Source organism: Polyodon spathula, chromosome 10 (genome assembly GCF_017654505.1).
Source record: "Polyodon spathula isolate WHYD16114869_AA chromosome 10, ASM1765450v1, whole genome shotgun sequence".
NCBI lineage: Eukaryota > Metazoa > Chordata > Actinopteri > Acipenseriformes > Polyodontidae > Polyodon > Polyodon spathula.
In genome coordinates this window covers 47,991,300-48,010,559 of record NC_054543.1, presented here as the reverse complement: position 1 = coordinate 48,010,559, position 19,260 = coordinate 47,991,300, and the positions used below count along the sequence as shown (strand labels likewise).

Below are 19,260 nucleotides of genomic sequence, written 5' to 3'. Positions count from 1 at the left end.
CTGTTAACTGCTGGCAGTTTGTGTACTTCAAACACCAACACAGAAAGTAATACAAATGAGTCTAATTTCTCTGTGACAAGTGTCTTTCATATCATTATGAAACACTTCACTACTTTAGTGAATTAGGTATACAATTTAAATATAGATTAGTCTCTATTCGCCCACTCAGGGACATCAAAATGTAAGAAATGAGATATATCATATTTAAATTCTGGATCACGTAGAACTTGGATTCCCTTGATAATAACCGACATTCACACATCGTGTTGGAAAAATAAAACAATAGTTTAGTCGTGCACCCTTTTTTATTCTTAAATAATCTAACATTACAGAAAGGAAAGGTTATTGGTTAGAGATATGATTGAACTGTATACAGTTCATTGATTTCATAGTCAAACAACGACCATAACAGAATTAGCATACATGGTTAATATACGAATATTAATTATGGCCGATCACACAGTGTCTACTTTGCATTAGTATTTTCTATACTCGTTTCCTGTTGTAATCGATGTTTCATATCATCAAAATGCACGAGAATTAATTCAACTTCCCATTCAGAACGGAATCCAATATTCCAGTAATTTAGCAAACAAGTTTTACCGTGTTAATTTAGTTTAGACGTGATCTACCAAACTAATAATATTTTATCAACCTCAACTGATTACATATTCAAATTAACTCAGAAATGGGGCAAAGACAAATTCTCTGCATTCACGAGGCAACTCCTTTGAGTTGCACACTTCAAACAAAATACCTTTCTTACCCACTCTAAAAACAGTAAGTTATATTTATTCCTATAAAAATGTATCCACTAACTTCATAGCATTTGCTACAGTTAATTTCTCAGGTCATAAAGTATTTAATATGTTGAATACTTATCGATTTTCTACAAAGGAGAAGTCAATCTTCTTTGTTGATGAACACTGCAACTTCCCTCTCTGGATCTGAAGTTCCAATGAAAGAAGACGGTACTTTGCTTGAAGTATGCACTGTATTTCTTCGGCTTACAATAAACAAATAGTTATTTTCAAATGGAGACTAGCGTGTTGATTTCCATGTCTTCCGTTTGTGCAGTGCAGCGACGTGGAAACCAAGACCTGCTTTCAGTTCAAGGCAGTGTCCCGTTTACTGTTTCAGTCTCTCGTAGGGGAAAGAGCTAGGGCTGTCTTCAAAGCCGACTTCAGCCTTCTCAGAACATGATTTTAGCCAGCCAGTCTTCAGACCACAGATTCTTCCTTGCAATTGAGCACTTTTGCTCCCATGACTTCAAAAACTTTCTCCAGAGCAGTTTAGCTTCCATTTCATTTCAGACCTCACCACTTCCCCTCAGAAGCACTTCTCCTGATTGTCAAAGTTCAGAGACTTATTTCTGTGTGTGGAGCCTTAGGTCTCATGCTGGGGGCATGGTTTCTCTTGCCTGGAGCGCTGTTCCTTGTGTGGCACACACTTCTAGTGTGGGCAGCACCGTTTCTCCTACGGGGAACCTGTTTCTCCTGTAGGGAGCTTGCTTAGTGTGGGAAGCACACCATATGGAAAGCACATCCTTTGAAAGTCGGCCCTGTGATTGGTCTGTTTGTTTATTTTGGCTGAGACTGAGTCCACATGGGGCGTTTCTCATTGGTTGTTCTCGTTCCGAGGCAGCCCCTTGTTCTCAATTGGTTCGCTGTTTCGCCTCCTGACGGCTGGACTTAAGAGATGGACTGTTTTCTGTCCGAGGTTTCAAAGCACCCAAAACTGTCTGGCTTGCTTTGTGCAAGATACTACTGGTGCCAAATGATTGCTTCAGCGATGGGAGAAGATCAAACACTTGTCCAGCAGTTAGTTTATGACACTTTTTTAAAAAGCTTTGTCAGTGGGGGAGTTTGTGACCAGAAACCAAGTAAACACAGAGAATAACTTAGAACCCCCCTCTACATACTCCATTTCTGTTAATTTCATACACAGAATGACATTATGACCCACTATGATGCTACACCACACATACAGTTGAAATGTAGCTAATTTCCACAATCATAAGAACTAATGATTGTATATTGTAATTTTAAAAATGCATACTACAAATTGGATACTATTATTTAAAAAGGCTTGATAGCAAGTGAGACTAGGATGCACAATGCATGTTAGAATGAACAGATTAAGTTTCAACACATTAGCACATTGTGTACGGTAGACTGGAGCTCAACTGGCCAGCATCAGGAGCTCCTGACACGTACAGCATGTTTAACCACAGTGGATTAACTCACAACACTGAAACACGAGATGATTGGAAAACGACAGGGCGACTCACCGGACTGTCAGTAGAATCATCTGCCAGCTGCAATCCAAAGTAGTCTCTTTCAGTCAATTCAAGATGTTTGAAGACTAGATCCAACAGGATCTGTCCTTGATCGTGCTTCTGAATGAAAAGAAAAGGAACAGAGAACAGTTAGTGTTATTGAATAAATGCAATTGAAACCATGAGAATGCGTTTCTGTGGATCTTCGTGCATCCTTCCCTGGACAGCAAGTACAACAATACAAGCTCTTAACCATGCATAATATTTCTTTAAGCTCTCACGGCACCAATATTCAGAATATGCGATATAATTAATGTTCGTTCCCCAGGGATGAAAGCTGTTGCTGGCTTTCTTGTCATTCTCTGGCCAGTTTTTATGAGTCTCACAGTTCGTGCCATTTTGCAACAAACACGTTCATACACTCGTGGATTTTCACAGCTTCATGTCGAAATAAACAACTGCCCGCCTGCCTGCTCTGTAACAGTGTGTTTGCAATGCTGTGTTCATTTGTGTGGTAGGTAGGTAAAAAAGTCTGAAAAGACCTCACTAATGGCAATGGCTGAAGGACAGGATGTGCAGCGACAAGACACAGTTTTCATACAAATAATCAACTTGATACACAGAGCTGTCCTGGATAGTATTTGACATTGCTTAGAAAACAGCCCTGACAGCTTGACTGTACCGTATGTAAATAAATAGGTAATTCGGAATTTACCACCGTCAAAGTTTTCGCTGGCTGCTATCACTGACACAAAGGATACCAACATCTTAATGATTATTACATTCTTATCCAGAATATACGCAAAAGGATATTTTCTGTGTTACCCTATGCATAATAATTGAAGACATAGATCTCCCTCTTTAAAAGTGGGGACAGCTTAACCTACATACACAGATTTTAAGATGCATAAATGATCTGATTAACGTTGTTTCATAATGTCAACTGTACTGTAATTGTCACAAAGCAAAACAGACACAATCTGAAGCTAAATGAATTTAAAAGGATTCCTCTGAAATGCAAAGAAAGCTGCACTGTGTAAAATCGGACTGAAGAGAACACAGGCTAACGTAGCAGTGCTGTCTGAACCAATTAACATTCAGCAATGTGGTAAAATACAGTCCCATCAACATAGAAAAAACCCATGTATAATAAAAACGATGTATAATGTTTCAACAGGAAAAAGGTCCTTCCTAATTTAGCTCATATAAAGTCTGAATATTACTTGTTTATTGCTCTCTGCTATCTACTAGAACAAGGATCAATTTCAAAACAAACTTCATACAGAAACATACTGAGAGAAGGTAGCAGGTATGTGGTGAGATCAGCCAACACCTGGTACAGACAATTGTATATTCTAATATTTTTACGCATACAATGTGCTCAGCCATTAAAAAAAAAACCACACACACACACAAAAAATGGGATTTAAATCTGAAATGTGTACAAACAGCAGAACTTCTATTTATAAAGTAACACACCCCTCAAGAGTCAGTCACAGAGCCAACTTGCACATTGTAAATCAGCCAGGGTGGAGCTTACTTGCCTGTGTGAAATTGGATGCCTGAATTAGTGGATTGGGCTATGCCTGAAATAGTGGACTGGGCTCTGAATTGGAGATCAGGTTTAAGAACAGTCCTTATTCTTGGATCTCTTACAGGTCGTGTAAGATCTGTGAGGTACATGTATGTTTTTTTTTTTTTGCTGGTCTGTTATAAACAGTAATGGCTATACAAAGATCTAGAGGTCATTCTGATCTGCTGTTCTTTGACTCAATGCTTTAGGGGAAACTCATTTTTGCTCCAATGCTCGGAATGTTTCCAAACTAGCGCTTCCTTGCACATGCAGTGACTGTCATCTAACAGCCATCCATTGTTTTTCAATAAACTTTCTTTCATGAAATTGGCAGACCACTCTTTACACCCTTTATACTGTTCTGGCTATGCAAGATAAAAAAAAATAATAACCTTAAATATCCAACCAGCCAAAGCATGATTAAAAAAGGGGTTTATATTAGGTAAACGTGTGCATCATACATACATACATACATACATACATATACACATACATACAAAAATGTTGGAAGAAACCAAAATCATCAAAAAAAGGAAATAAGACCAGTTAAAAGGCTTCTGACTGGAGTGTTTATGTCCGCAAGCTTTTTTTCAGCTGTACTTGCCAATAGTTATTTACAGAGCCATTTGCCTGAAGTGGTTTCAAAACTGGAAGTTGGGTCCTGCAGCATTTTATAGCAAGCACCCAACCCAGCTGTCTCTTAAATTCTAAAAGCAGCAGCACAACATTAAATGCTGCTTTAAATGGCCATAAACATGTTAAGTATCAAGACATGAAGGGCAATGTGCCTATTACACAATTACATTAACTATATACAGTCTCCATCATTGAAATAAGTTGACACATAGACACAAATTGCTGCACGGAATGGCCCAAATGAAATGCTAAAATATTAAGATGCAATGCAATACACAACTTAAAAATGTTTGTCACAACCATATGCTTTTTTCACCACCGTGCAAATCATAGAAAAAAAAGAAGAAAAAAAAAGCTTTTTCTTAAATCTGCTTTTACTTTGCCCCTGACATTATCTGAATCTTTCTCTTACCAGATACAAAGCTACAGTACTTTTTGGCCCACCAAGTAATTCACTAATTTTCGTCTGGCTTCACAAACCCCGATTAACTCTTGGATTACATTGAGTAGTCTAACGTTCGTTCTAATCAAGGGTCTGTGTATTTAGAAATTATCTACATGGAATTATCCATCCCAGTGCACCATGGTTTCGTTTTTCCACTGTGTTGTCCACTACATAGGAAATGTATTACATGGGCAATTTCACCAGGCTTCTTGTTTCCAGAGGTTAATACAGGACTTACCCAAGTTCCCCGAGTCAGTGGAATTGAAACACTTGGGACCTGGCGGTTTTAAGCCCTTCATATAAACACTGCCACAAGCACACTGCTGTAAACCGTAATGATCAGCATTCACTCTTCCCATATACTGTACAATACAGCCTTGGAGTCTTATCTACAGACGCTCTCTGGAGATTAAACGGTGTTCCGCCTGCTCAGTATGCCGATAAAAACTTCCAAGGAAACTCTTGCCCGGCAGGAAGCACAGTCTCTTTGGGACAGGGCTCAACTGATGCCACTATATGCTGTTTTGGGGTAGGAGTGGTCTCTAGTATATGGCTACTAAGAACAAGAGCAGGTTTGCTGACCTGGCTAAATCCCCACTGGGAAACATTAATTCCTCATAAAACTATTAGGACCTGGGCACCTCTGTAACTAAGATATGGCATCTCATGAACATGCATCAATAATTGATGTATTAAAAAAAAAATGGAATGGTAAAAAATTTCAGAAATGCAATTGAAACTCAGTAATCAAAACCGGTCTGGTTCTCTGAAGGCTACACAAGTACATTTTGTGGTAAAAGGCATTGTATAACAAGAACACTACACACATGGCTATTGGCATCCACATTTTAAAGTCTACCATATGTGGTACAGTAAGCCAAATAAATAAATAAATAAGCCTTGAATATATCAGGCCCTGCAACTGAAAGAAATACAGAAAGTTAAAACAAATTAAATAATAACAATAAACAATAATAATTTTAAAAAATGACCAAAAAAAAAACAACACTTGACTGTGCTGTTGATGTTGCACAGCTGCTATTCATGTTGTCCAACATTCACCATAGCACCTGCTTAGGAACAGAACAGTTATGAATAAAGCACAGGCACACAGGCACATACTGCTGGGAATCCAAACAGACGAGGAGGAGGAGAAACACTACCCTTCCATTGTTTTTAATTCGAAACACTAACCATCTTGATGCACAGGAATTCTGCTCTAAGGTAAACAGAACACATGCTCAGGCAAAAAGAGAAAACCAAGAGTATGAAAGAAATTTTAAGGAGACACGTAAGAGCGTGCTGGGCATACAGGACAGGTCTGGTCACAGGGGTTGTGTGTTTAAAGCAATAACTGCACAGTAGATCCACAAATCTAACTAGTAATTCATGTATATGTGGGTACAGTCTGCAGAAAACAAGGTTTCAAAATAATTAAGCGTTACACACAACTTGGTAAATACAGTATACTTTTATTTTTCCATACAACACACAAAAAACAATGTGGAATATGGTTGGAAACCTAGCAACCCAGATGTTTGGTGCAAATCCAGCATTAGCCTTGATATGCTGTGTATTTAGTTAGTCCCTGAAGAGTTCAAGCAGGCAGCAGTGACCCGCTATAAAAGAAGTGCTTGGCAAATGCTCAAAAGACCCTTTACAATACCCTCCTTCCAATAACACACTTCCAAATCTGAAGTACATTGAGCAGCAGTGTACAGTATTTGGAATTTATTTGCATGCCTCTTTTACAAGCTCAGACAACCTCACTACAGTCTATATGACTTGCACTGTGCTTAACTGGGGTATATATTTGTGAACAGGACACACGTTTATTTCACAATACACCCAATTTGTTTTGCTCCAGATGAAAACTATTCAGATTTATTTCTACCTGAGGATATTTGCACTAGCTGAATTCTGCGTGGGTCTTGCTAAAAACCTGTATTTGTTTTATTGAGCACCGATTTATGTTCATTGGTAGCATTTTTAATTGTTTCCATTATTATTGAAATGCATGTAAGGTGAGGAAACTTAAACCTACAGATGTACAATTCCCTCTCTGAGGGAGTACAATTGCTAGAAATTTGCACATTTTACCACTGGATGTACAATGAACAACAAAAAAGACAGCACAGCAAAAACGCCTGGCAGTCACTATGGGCTCTGCTATGAGCCTGTCATGAAAGCTTTTCAACTCTTACCAGTTAAATCTGATGCCCTAGTTTACTAAATCCTTCTTTTGATTTTGTTGACGGGGGGAATCATCATACTGCTGAAACGTCATCATCATCTACAGTACTGTGAATGCACTGCGTATTCTGTGCACTACATGAACACAAACACTCACAGTGTGAAACACTTTCGCAGTCTAAAATGTTTACAATGCCAAATGTTCCAGAACATTAAAAAGGATACAGTAGTAAGGTGGAAAAAAATGTAGTGTGATGATTTTTTACTGGTCTAAGTACAGTAAAGCACTGTTTTGAATGGAGGGATGCCTCACCAATTATATATTTTTTTAATCAGTATTCACTTTTAAAATCTTTACCCATCTTCCTTCTACATTATTATTCACTAATGTCTAAATGTATAAACTGCAGATCGAAATGTCATGATCTAAAGGTTAACAAAGCAAAAAGAAGTGGTGAAATGTGTCATGTTTAGTGTTTTATCCAGGTGTGGTTTGAAAGGTGATATTAAAAGGAAAAGCACATTGTGCTTCAATTCTGTACTCGCCATCTTTCATACATGCAAGTAAGAACAGCACACGTGCAAAGCAATGACAATGGTACGGATCCTTGAAAAATGAGCTGACAGATTAATCAGTCAACACAGAAGCAGACACACACTAACCAGAATGTCACACATGAGAACCCTACAACTGAGGTGCACAGAAGGCCTTAGCATTTGAATCCTCGTAAATATGACTCACCCACACATGGAGTCATGAGGTACATTTCAAAAGCATGTTTACTATGAATGTTTGAAGTACAGCCTGTGCAAGTCTGTTCTTGAGCTTCATGATGGAATGAGAAACATTTTACTCTGAACAGCTCATATCCTATGTGAACTACATACACGGTACACAGCACGTCACATATTCCCTGCATGCAAAATAGGGTTCTGGTTAACCCTTTGCTGTAAGTACATTGGCGGACCATAAAGTACTAGGATTACAATTTACAAGGCTTTCTAAATTGAAAATTCAACCATTTTCATTGTACATTTTAGTGTGGTCCAGTGGTTGAAATCCAGGGCTTGTAACCAGAAGGTCACTGGTTCAAATCCCACCACTGCCACTGACTGACTCACTGTGTGACCCTAAGCAAGTCACTTAACCTACTTGTGCTCCTTCGGATGCCTATTGCAAGTGACTCTGCATATAAAGCACAGTTCACAGCCTACCTCTATAAAGCGCTTTCTGATGGCGGTGCACTATGAAAGGCACTCATATATATAAATAACAATTTGTAGGAAAGGATCATTTTAGAATATGGATTGAACTGTAGTAGTTTTAAACATGCGAGACACTTACATTAACTTTGAAAGCTTGCACAGAGTTGTCCAGGAGGAGTACATTACAGAGCACCTCTGTGTGCTGTCTGTCCCGCGCCTGCTCCGATGCTCGTACATTGTAGGTTCTGCCGGCAGGCAATCGGAAGCGTGCGGTCATTACTGTCCACACAAGGTCTGCAACAAAACACAAGAGAATGCAGATGTAACAACTGCAAAGCGACTCAGGTTTATTACTGTGCATCATTTTAGAACAATTCCTACATTCTCAATTTATTTATTTAAATGATTTCTTAGCAATCTACAATAGTTGGCATTTATATGTAGGATCAGGTCAAAATATATCAATGGGAAAATACTGTTGGAAAAAAATAATTAGAGACTTCACAATTACTTTATATCCTCTTGTGGTCAGCTGAAACTGGAACACAAGTGATAAGCATGACGAGTACATCGAAAAAGGAAAGACCGTCTTACTGTACAGCTGTCCATGCTGCAGTCTGTGTGAGAATTAGAACCATCTAGTCTGCCATTGTATGTCTAACTTAAAATAATGTGCAAAGTGGCGGACTGAAATGTATTCTGAAACGTCTCTGCAATTGAGGAGGCACAGTGGAAAAGCAATGTGCCAGAGCATTGGAATGTATCAGAAAACTGTTCCCCGTGGCTAGGCTTTGCATTTTTAATTTTGTTCTTGGAAGCGATTTAAGTGGATAAAACAAAACAAACTCAAAAAAAAAAAAAACACTGACGGCTTCCAAATGACCGCTAGAATATTTGTGGTCATAACACACTGTGTGCTAGTTGCGAGTGTACTGTACAGTACAGTACCAGGGGTGTGCAATGTTTGAAAAAAAAACTTCTTGTCAAAGGGACAAAATGCTAGAAAAACCTACCTGTTCTTTTTAAAAATCTGCCCCCACCCGTCACACAAAACACACAAAAAAGTAAAATATGACTTGTAGGATTTTGGTTTTATTTAACAGTGAACACAATCAATCAATTAGTGATTAACAGGGGCGGGTCTAGCCTTGCAGCTTGACTGGTTCATTAAGATACGCAAAATATTCCTGATGTGTAAGTAAATGTAAGTAACATACTAACAGTACAACTTTAATAAGCAATACTTTGAGTTATTCAAATATAAAAATAGCTTCTGCCTCTCTAGAAAATATACCAGGAGTGCCTTTCTAGCAACAGAACTAACATAGGAAAAATAAATGAATAAAACAAATTTGTCCAAACGGGCAAAAATAGAACAGTAAATCTTGTTGTCTGTGCACTTGAAAATCGAATCATTATTGTGTAGAAACTCTGTAGTAAACATTACTACCCACTGAAGCATGAACAATATACAAAATAACAGTAAGACTAAACCCACTGGCTAGATTTTTAAATACACAATACATTATTTATTGCACTGCTGTTTTTTCCAAATATCCTCAATTCACCTTTTGAAAGCCCTGCCTCCTCAAATGTTTAGTGGAAAAGAAACAAGCATATGGGTCAATAGTATGAAAGAGTTTCAGTGGAAGAGTCCCACCTGCTCTGCCAAGAAAGAGCTTCACCGCCAAAGACTGGAAACAGTACACCTGGCAAAGGAACACTACTGCAGTTTGATTTCGAGTAATTCAGTGGAGTCACCCTGAAGGGAACGAGTATTCATGTCACTCGTCACTCAAATTAAACTGCTATTGTAGCTCGTCCACAATGTAGTCAAAGCTCTTCTGTACCGGAGTCATGATGGAGAACACAGTAGAAAACTTCATTCATGTACAGCAGCAGCACGTAGCTCTTTCACACATGCCCAACAGAGAGTGACATTAGGATGCGGTGGGGGGAGGGGGGGGGACGACCCGTGGGATTCTCACGGTATGGGAATACAGTTCTCTTTATGTTTGCGGGAATGGATGGAAACGGAAATTAAATTGGCAGGAACGGGTGGAACCTGGGATAAAGTTTTAAATCTCACGGAAACGGGTGGCAGTGGAACTGAAGGCTGCGGCAACGGGTGGGTGCAAGACTGAAAACTGCGGGAAGAGCACCCAAACCTGTTTGTCAGATGAACTACAAGAACTTTAGATGATGTAATATTAAACCAATCAGTATGAGGTTGTAACATTGAACTAATCAAGTGCGTACTCAGATGTGTGTATATTTACTAAGAAGGACACTATAACCCTGTTTGAATGGACACACCCCATTTAGTGATGTCACTAGCCCACCCATTCAATTCAACCTTGCTTGCTTGCTTGCTTCAAGACCATTTAAAAAAAAAAAAACACACAACAAACTACAAAAGACCTACACTAACAGAATGGGACGGAACTCAAGTTTCATTCCCGTGTCACTCTTAGTGCCCAACACATAAATAGTATAACTGACATTAAAGATCACTAAGGAAAGCAAAGCTTGCAGTAAAAAAAAAGAAAACATGTATTCTGCAAGGAAAATTGCACAAATTATGAATACTCAATTTACATACAGTATAGCCATTTTTTTAAATGAAATAAGTCAATGCATCTGGAAGAAGTGTTCGACAAAGACAAAATCCTGCATTACCAGCATCCACACAGCGAGTGTGACTGTTGGGTCGAGACTCAGAAGAAACCATGCTGGTGCAGGAATGCGGCTCTCTACTTTAAAGCCATTTCTCACTGAACAAGGACCCACGCACAACAGCAGGAAGACACTGCACTTCCAAAAGGGCCCTCCGGAAAGCCCACTCCAATATTATTTCCTCTATATGGCAGAACAGTTAAGTGAGGAGCTGCTGAAATGTCCAGGGAATAAACGTTACTCATACAGCAAGCAGCTCCATTGCTTTAGTGACAGCTTGGGGGAAGAATGGGTTCCAGTACTGAGACTGTAGTGGGACGTTTGTTTTAAATGTGTGAAATGTTTTAAATTACCCAACACTACCCAGGTCTCTTTTTACTACCCAGGTTTAGATTTATTAATTTTAGAATTTAAAGAAAACGTACAAAATATGACGATACAGTTGTAAGCATGGGTCTCTGGTCGGCGTAAAAAAGATAACATTAAAACAAACTTAGCATTAAGCCTTTTTCTTAACTGACAGGATATCAGTGTTTTACAAACAACAACAACACAGAAAGCAGCAAGTACACCTCAATAATAACAACTGCGGTGACTATTCTTATGAGGAACTAAACGGAAACAAAACATAACGGCTCTACAGTACGACTAACTTGGTCACATATGCGACTAAAAAGCTGCTTCTCCGAACGTAATTTTTAATTTAGGAGCATGTGTGCCACCAGAAACTCCTAAAGGTTGACTACAAAAAATAAAATGTGATTTTATTTTTAGCTGACAGTATAAAACTTTTTTTTTGTTTTTGTTTTTGTTTTTAAATAAAACACTAAACCCAGTAGCTGAATTGTAATGTACTCTGGGAATGTAGTTTATTGGTGTACAACTGTTTATCACATATCAAAAACTACAAATCCCACACCTCGCCAATTTCACCGACTTATCAGTGCGATGGTTACTCATTTCCAGACAGTTTGAAAACTTGTCAGACCAAAACAGAGGAAAATAACAATTACTTTCATGTGATTGGAGAAGTTTCAAAACAAAACCGCAATGAACAAAATTCAGATATGTTGACATCTTTTCAGCCAAAATAAATAAAAAGAAAGTACAAAGCAGGGTGCCGACATCAGGGAAGCCATGCAAACTGCCAGTGAATGTGATGAGTGAATACGCAAGTGTTTTGCAAAGGAAGTTTGTATTAGCTTGTGACCTTTACCGGGGTCCCGTAAACCAGCACTGCACCCACAAGCAGAAGAGCAATGCCAGTCTTCCCACTCTGGAATTCTCCCATTGCAGCACACAGCATATTGCCAGAGCAGCATCACAAGCTAGTATAGTGCAACACCAAACAGCTCAGACGAAGCATTCAGGAAATCCTCAAAACACACATGCAGCACGTACAGGAGCTCATGCTTTTGTTCCACAAAATAAAGGCTATAGATAAATAAATCGTTATATATTAAAATATTCAGATTGCACAAAAATGAATGGAGCAAAGTACACTGAAGTCCTTGAAGAAAACCTGCTGCCTTCTGCAAGAAAGCTGAAACTGGGACGGAAGTTCACCTTTTAGCATGACAACGACCCAAAGCACGCAGCCAAAGCTATGCTGGAGTGACTAAGGAACAAAAAGGTAAACGTCCTTGAGTGGCCCAGTCAGAGCCCCGACCTAAACCCAATCGAAAATTTGTGAAATGACTTGCTGTCCATCAACACTCCCCAAGGAACTTGACAGAGCCTGAACAGTTTTGTAAAGAAGAATGGTCAAATATTGCTAAATCTAGGTGTGCAAAGTTGGTAGAGACCTATCCCAACAGACTCACAGCTGTAATTGCTGCCAAAGATGCTTCCACCAAGTATTAACTCAGGGGGTGGAGACTTATCCAATTATGACCTTTCAGTTTTATATTTTTAATATATCATTTTTTTCCTTTTAACAGTATGGAGTATGGTGTGTAGATAAGTGGAAAAAAAAATCCTCACTTAAAATGCATGAAACTCTGAGGCACTGATTTAACAAAATGTGAAAAAACTTCAATGGGGGGTAGACTTTCTATAGGCACTTTCTATAGGCACTGTGTGTGTGTGTGTGTGTGTGTGTGTGTGTGTGTGTGTGTGTGTGTGTGTGTGTGTATATATATATATATATATATATATATATATATATATATATATATATATATATATATATATATATATATTCCAACTAAATTTCCAGCAGTACAGATCCATATAAAAAAAATGTAGTTTACTACATAGTTTTTGCAGTTTTACTGAATATTTATTACAGTTTACAGTCTAACGGTACCGGTACATATACAGAGTACTAGGCTACGCACAATCAATGCCATAAATACTCAGCTTGTGCTTCTCCGTTTTTGTGTTTTCACTCATCTATTGTAGTTATTCTGCCCTTTTAACTATGTGATACATAGGAGATGAGCTATTTATGAGCATTACTTCAAGGAGCAGGAACCTAGTTAGACATGTAGGTTTATTACTGCAACGTAGTTACAATTTTCTTTTTTTTTAGTATATATAAATCAGGAAAATGAACATTGGATTAAATTTACCCTGTCTCATCTTCCTCACCTGACTTGCGTTCTGCATTCAGCAGCACGTTGATGTTCTCTTCGGAGGTGTTCCAACAATGATGATGTGTTGCTGCGACAGGCAAACTCCTCTTTGCAGAGCTTTTTCGTTTGAGGGAGTTGTAAAATAATTGCATGCTTTACAAGTTTTATTCCTGCTTTTGCTGGGAACAGGTGAACACACACATGCCCCGTCCACAACCGTGAAAATGTGACGACCACCCGATCAGTAAAATTGGAGTCGGTATACATCTGCTTCATTATTTTTTCTAATCAGGTAGTCGGTTAAGTCGAATCGTTGCAGCACTATGTTCAGCCTAACAATGCTTGCCTGGTTTCTAGTAACCGATTGTAGTGGTATTGGTTCAGGCAAGGGGTTATCTCTGATTAAGCTCAACAACTAAACGCATAATCCAGTTTCTACAGCGGTATCTCACGTTAGGGTTAAAGAAAGATCACATTTACGTGACGAATCCATTGCGTTTGCTAGTTTTGCTATACATTTTCATTGTCAGTTTACGGCCTCAGTAAAAATGCCAGCACCCCAGGCGAGAGGAAAATACACTTCCAGTCGTTTTTTAAAACACAGTGCGGAAGTCAGCTGCCATTGACTGGCACTCTCTGGTAAAAGTGAGCGAAGGGGAGCTTTTCTTGTTTCGTTTTTATTTATTAGATACCTGCTGACAAATACTTCTTAAAGGCAATTACTGTGTTAAATGTGAGTATCAGCACATCCCACATTTCTAATATAGAGCAGGTGAAGTCTCAATCGCTGGCTTCCAGGACCTTTTCAAGACTCTCACAAACAGTCCTGAGAGATTCGTTACTGCACGCCCCTGCATCACTTGCTACAAAATACAAAAGAAAGAGAATGCACCGATTGAACTGTTAATGCCAAATGCACTTGCATAGCAATCTAGAAAAAAAAAAGTCCTTGTCAGATGCCTATTTGGAACCGAGATTGATAAAGCAGTGGCGGGGGAGAATGTGTCTTCCCAGCACAAATTGCATCACTGAAAAGCAGGGTTCTGATTATTATTCCTGTCCAAGCTCCCACACTGTTACTATGCAACAGATGGTCAATTAGATGCATGTGCCACTCCTCTCCAGCTTCAATAGTTAGAAACAAAATGTAAGGAGTGCCAGTGCAATCCATTATAAATCATCTTTAAATCAACAGTAAGAAAGGTACAACACTTACCTTTCAAAGTACCAATTCATGACAAAGATTTTTATTAAAATTGGACAGTACTGTTTCATACAGGGTCAAAGAAACAGGAGTGTTTGGTAGATTTTTTTTTGTTTGTTTTTTAAAAAGTAGATCATCCTAGTTCTGATACATGTAAACACATTTGAAAACAGCTCAAACAAAATGTAAACTGAACATTTTTACTTTCAAACATTTGGCTTCAATCTAATACAAATTCAAACCGAATGGTTGATGCCGCTACAATTCAGACTCGGTTTTTGACAATTCTACTGCAGGCCTATTCTTTCCATCTCAAATACAAGCTGTGTAACCCTATTAATAACAGCACAAACCGCTTTCCTCTCCCCTCGTCACAGCTGCTCCACTACATCTCAAGACACCAGATAAGCACATTTCACACAATATAAAACTCCCATCTTTTATGGTCTCTGCCACACATAGCAGTTTACTGTTTCAATCTAATGGCATGGCGTGGTTTTCAGAAGTGTTCTCAGTGCTGCACCACGTGTGTCACTGCAGTGTGATTACGCAATTATGTAACGGAGCTCCACAGGAGTACAGGAACCAAAGAACACCATGCTCCAGCATAGTCACATGAAAGCAGACTCTTTACCTTGTTCACAGTAAAGGAACCAAAGAACACCATGCTCCAGCACAGTCACGTGAAAGCAGACTCTTTACCTTGTTCACAGTAAAGGAACCAAAGAACACCATGCTCCAACACAGTCACATGAAAGCAGACTCTTTACCTTGTTCACAGTAAAGGAACCAAAGAACACCATGCTCCAGCACAGTCACATGAAGCAGACCTTTACCTTGTTCACAGTATAGGAACCAAAGAACACCATGCTCCAGCACAGTCACATGAAAGCAGACTCTTTACCTTGTTCACAGTAAAGGAACCAAAGAACACCATGCTCCAACACAGTCACATGAAAGCAGACTCTTTACCTTGTTCACAGTAAAGGAACCAAAGAACACCATGCTCCAACACAGTCACATGAAAGCAGACTCTTTACCTTGTTCACAGTAAAGGAACCAAAGAACACCATGCTCCAACACAGTCACATGAAAGCAGAGACTTTATTTAGAACTTGATGATGATGTCTACGCTGTGGAAGATCTTCCTGCCATGCTGATGACAATTGTAGTGGTACTCTACACACCAGCATGCACAGCTCTGCTCTTACATTAGAGATATTAAACTGTCACCTTTATATTCATAGCAGACGGCTATACAGCGATCGGTAACAGTATGGCACATAATCCTGCAGCCCTCAAAGAAACACATCTTTGCCTACAGTGAAATAACCTAGAACTAATAACTAAACGTCACTGGGCCTTTTCAGTTCCTTTCAGCAGTCTAATTTCCTTCATCTTTTAGCAGCACATTCTGCTGCGCTGCTCAGTCTATCAAAGCTCTCTGTCTTTTCCTATCACCATCTCTGATCTGCCAGTCACTCCACACTGCAGGCATTATGTACGTGTATTCTGAAAACTCATCCAAGAGAACCTTCACTTTAAAAGGGAGACATTCACAAATAAAAAGCTACTTTCTGCAAAAGCTGCTCAGGCAATCAGAAAAATTTAATTTTAGTAACAAGGGAAAAGTGTGTTGATTAATTATGTTTCCATCTAATCCTTCCCAAAATGGTCATCTACTACTTAAAAGTACAAGCTTGGCATTCCAAACTGAGACTCAAATTAAAGTGCAGGACTGGAGAATTTTGACAACAAGCTTTAAATTTTGCTTTCAGTTAGTGTACAAACTATACATGGCAGTCTTTACAATCACAAAACGGGTGCTTTGTTAAAAAACTATACAGAAGATCTGGAACACATAATAATAATAATAATAATAATAATAATAATAATAATAATAATAATAATAATAATAATAATAAAAATAATAATAATGTTATTATTATTATTGTATATCTCAAACAGCTTCAGATTTATGAGCTCTTAAAACAACTGAATTTACAAAAACACCTACTCCCTTTACAGGGGTGTGGAATGACTACCAGGACCAGTGCTGTACAAAAAAGCTTCTGAGAAGGTTGGTGTGGAACATAAAAACAGACACAGTATCTTACAAATAGAACGCCTACAGCAGAACACTCTCCCCTACTTTGATCTTTTGCTGCTTCCACTCATCCCAGCTTAAATTTACTGTATAAAAGATTCACTAAATCAGTTTTTTGTGTCTCGCTCTCGCAAGACCCACACAATGCTCCACTCTGACCTCTAAAGGATTTGTGACAATTCTCAATCCCTCCTTCTAACCAAAATCGCTGATCAGAGATGAACAGCTGCATACACGGAGTCAAGAATACAGGCAACCATTCTAGGCAGGGCAGCAATCTCATGACCTTCTGATGGGGTCATTCCCCCAAGACCACTCGAGTGCTGACAAAAGACAATCTACACCACACTGCTGTTCAGGCATGGAAATAAGACTTCCTATTGCATAGCAGGTTTACCCATTCCAGATTTTAATACAAGTTTGATTGGCCACATTGTGTATAGGTAAGATGCTCAGGTGTGTCATATTAAAAACCAGGAATGGATCAAGCTGCTTTTTAGATCAAAACCCTTCTTGCTTGTTTGTTTGATTTTGCATTTCTTTTGTTCAGCTAAAGATTCTTACTTTCGCCAGTAAATGTGCAGCCTGTTGGTGGTGTACTGTCAGATACACCTCAACCAACAAGTGTGCTGAAACCACAGAGGTGAAATAAGAGTCAACGAAAAATATCTAACATGAGAAAAAAGAAAAGAGCAGTGGAACATGTAGCAGTGGAGCAGTGGAACAGACAGAGATTGAGATCTGATTGAGAAAAGGGTTCCAGAGTGGTGTTATGCGCTTAAAAGAGCTGTATGACTCATTCCAGCATGGGGAGAACCTGAGTGGAATACTGTAGGTACACTTGCCTATATTTCTCTGTGTGGAGGATGATCTTGACAGAACAGTAGAATCACATTAAAGCTTGTTTTTAAGGGCTTTCCTGCGAAATGATAATTGAAGCGTGCAAATCACTGAGGGGGTCGAGCAGCCCTTCCCCTGGTCCACATGAGCTGGGACGACACGTATTCATCTTCATTATACAGACAAGCATGCATATGAACAATCCCATGCAATGAAGTCATGAAGACACATGGGTAGGTCACAAAATGAATACTGAAACCAAAAACACATCTCCTGTACCTAAGCAGAGCGAAATATTCACACTGTAACACACTGCTTACAAGTACAACAGAAATTCAAAATCCTGATGCATGTAACATCTTTACAAAAACAGACGTACTGGTACACTGAAAAATAAGAAATGTACACCCCAAGTGTGTACAGTGTGAAGGAGCTGTCAGTATGCTGTGCTCTCTTGTCTTTCTGCACTTCCACACTATTTCAGCCCCAAGGGATAATAAATAGTCTATAAAGAGATTACCATTACAGTGAGACATCAATAGACTGTGGGTTTGCTTGTTCTCCAAGGCACTTTAACGAGTAATTACTAGATCCCTTTAGATAGATTATTAAAAGGCTACAGAAGAATGCCCAAGTTTGTTAAAACAAATTATCTGCAATGCAAATTAGGAGTGTGTATAAATGTACTCTGTTTGTTCTTTGTCCTTGAGTTTTTGTAGCAGTTTGCTGAACACAGCTAACTGAAATGTTAAAGTAAAATATCCTGCCCAACTCAGGCTTTAAAATGATTACCGAATCTGAGATAAGGATAACATGGACATGGATAATACAGTACGGGAGCTGAAGAAGAGTTACAACACTCCTGGTAGAAAATTAATTTGGCATCTGCCATTTTCCTTACTTGTTCAGCTAACTGCAGCATTTCATTTTACACTGTGTTAATCATGTTCCAAATTCCTACAGGGCAGCTGTCTTTTAAAAAACTAGGTATGTGTTAAAACCACCGCCAATATTAGAATGGATGTGAACAATAACAGCAACCTTCTGTACGCTTAGCAATTCCATAAAAAAAAAAAAAAAGGCATGGCAGATTTTAATCAACACTTTGCACTATGGCTTGTGGACATAAATCTTAGTTCCTGAACATTTTATCACCTTGCCAGAATTTTTAGTAGCATAAGAAAATGTAAACCTTTGCTAAGTGTCAATCAGACACTAAACTTTTCAAGAACGACTGCTCTGCCTTTTGCACAGCGGATTCAATTCCCCCTACCAAGCTGAACACATCCTGCTCTCCTTGTTTTAGTGCTTCAGTGAGTGCCACATCTGCTGTGCAGGGTAAGTTAAGAAATAGCACACAAGTGGGCTACAGTAACTTGACCTTTCCCAGCCAGCTTGCTAAAACTGCAGTTGTGTGTTTGGGTCACTGTCATGCTGAAACAGCAAAGTGCTTCCAAGAGTTCTCTCAAGGTTCAAATCGAAGCATGCTCCACTCTGCCTCTTTCAGTAGCACCCACCTACTGACT

The 19,260-nt window shown here is 38.9% G+C and overlaps 1 protein-coding gene across 4 annotated transcripts in view; it reads right to left on the bottom strand.

Annotated features, from left to right (window-relative positions):
- LOC121322486 (tyrosine-protein phosphatase non-receptor type 4-like) overlaps positions 1-19,260 on the bottom strand; it is a 60,760-nt gene that overhangs the window by 33,928 nt on the left and 7,572 nt on the right. For all 4 annotated transcript variants that reach the window (XM_041262545.1, XM_041262544.1, XM_041262546.1 and 1 more), the window contains 2 exons: positions 8,471-8,625; positions 2,291-2,398 (listed from right to left, as the gene is read on the bottom strand). In XM_041262545.1, the coding sequence (XP_041118479.1) occupies positions 2,291-2,398; positions 8,471-8,608 (246 nt within the window). In that variant the 5' untranslated portion in view covers positions 8,609-8,625. The remainder of the gene's footprint in view (positions 1-2,290; positions 2,399-8,470; positions 8,626-19,260) is intronic.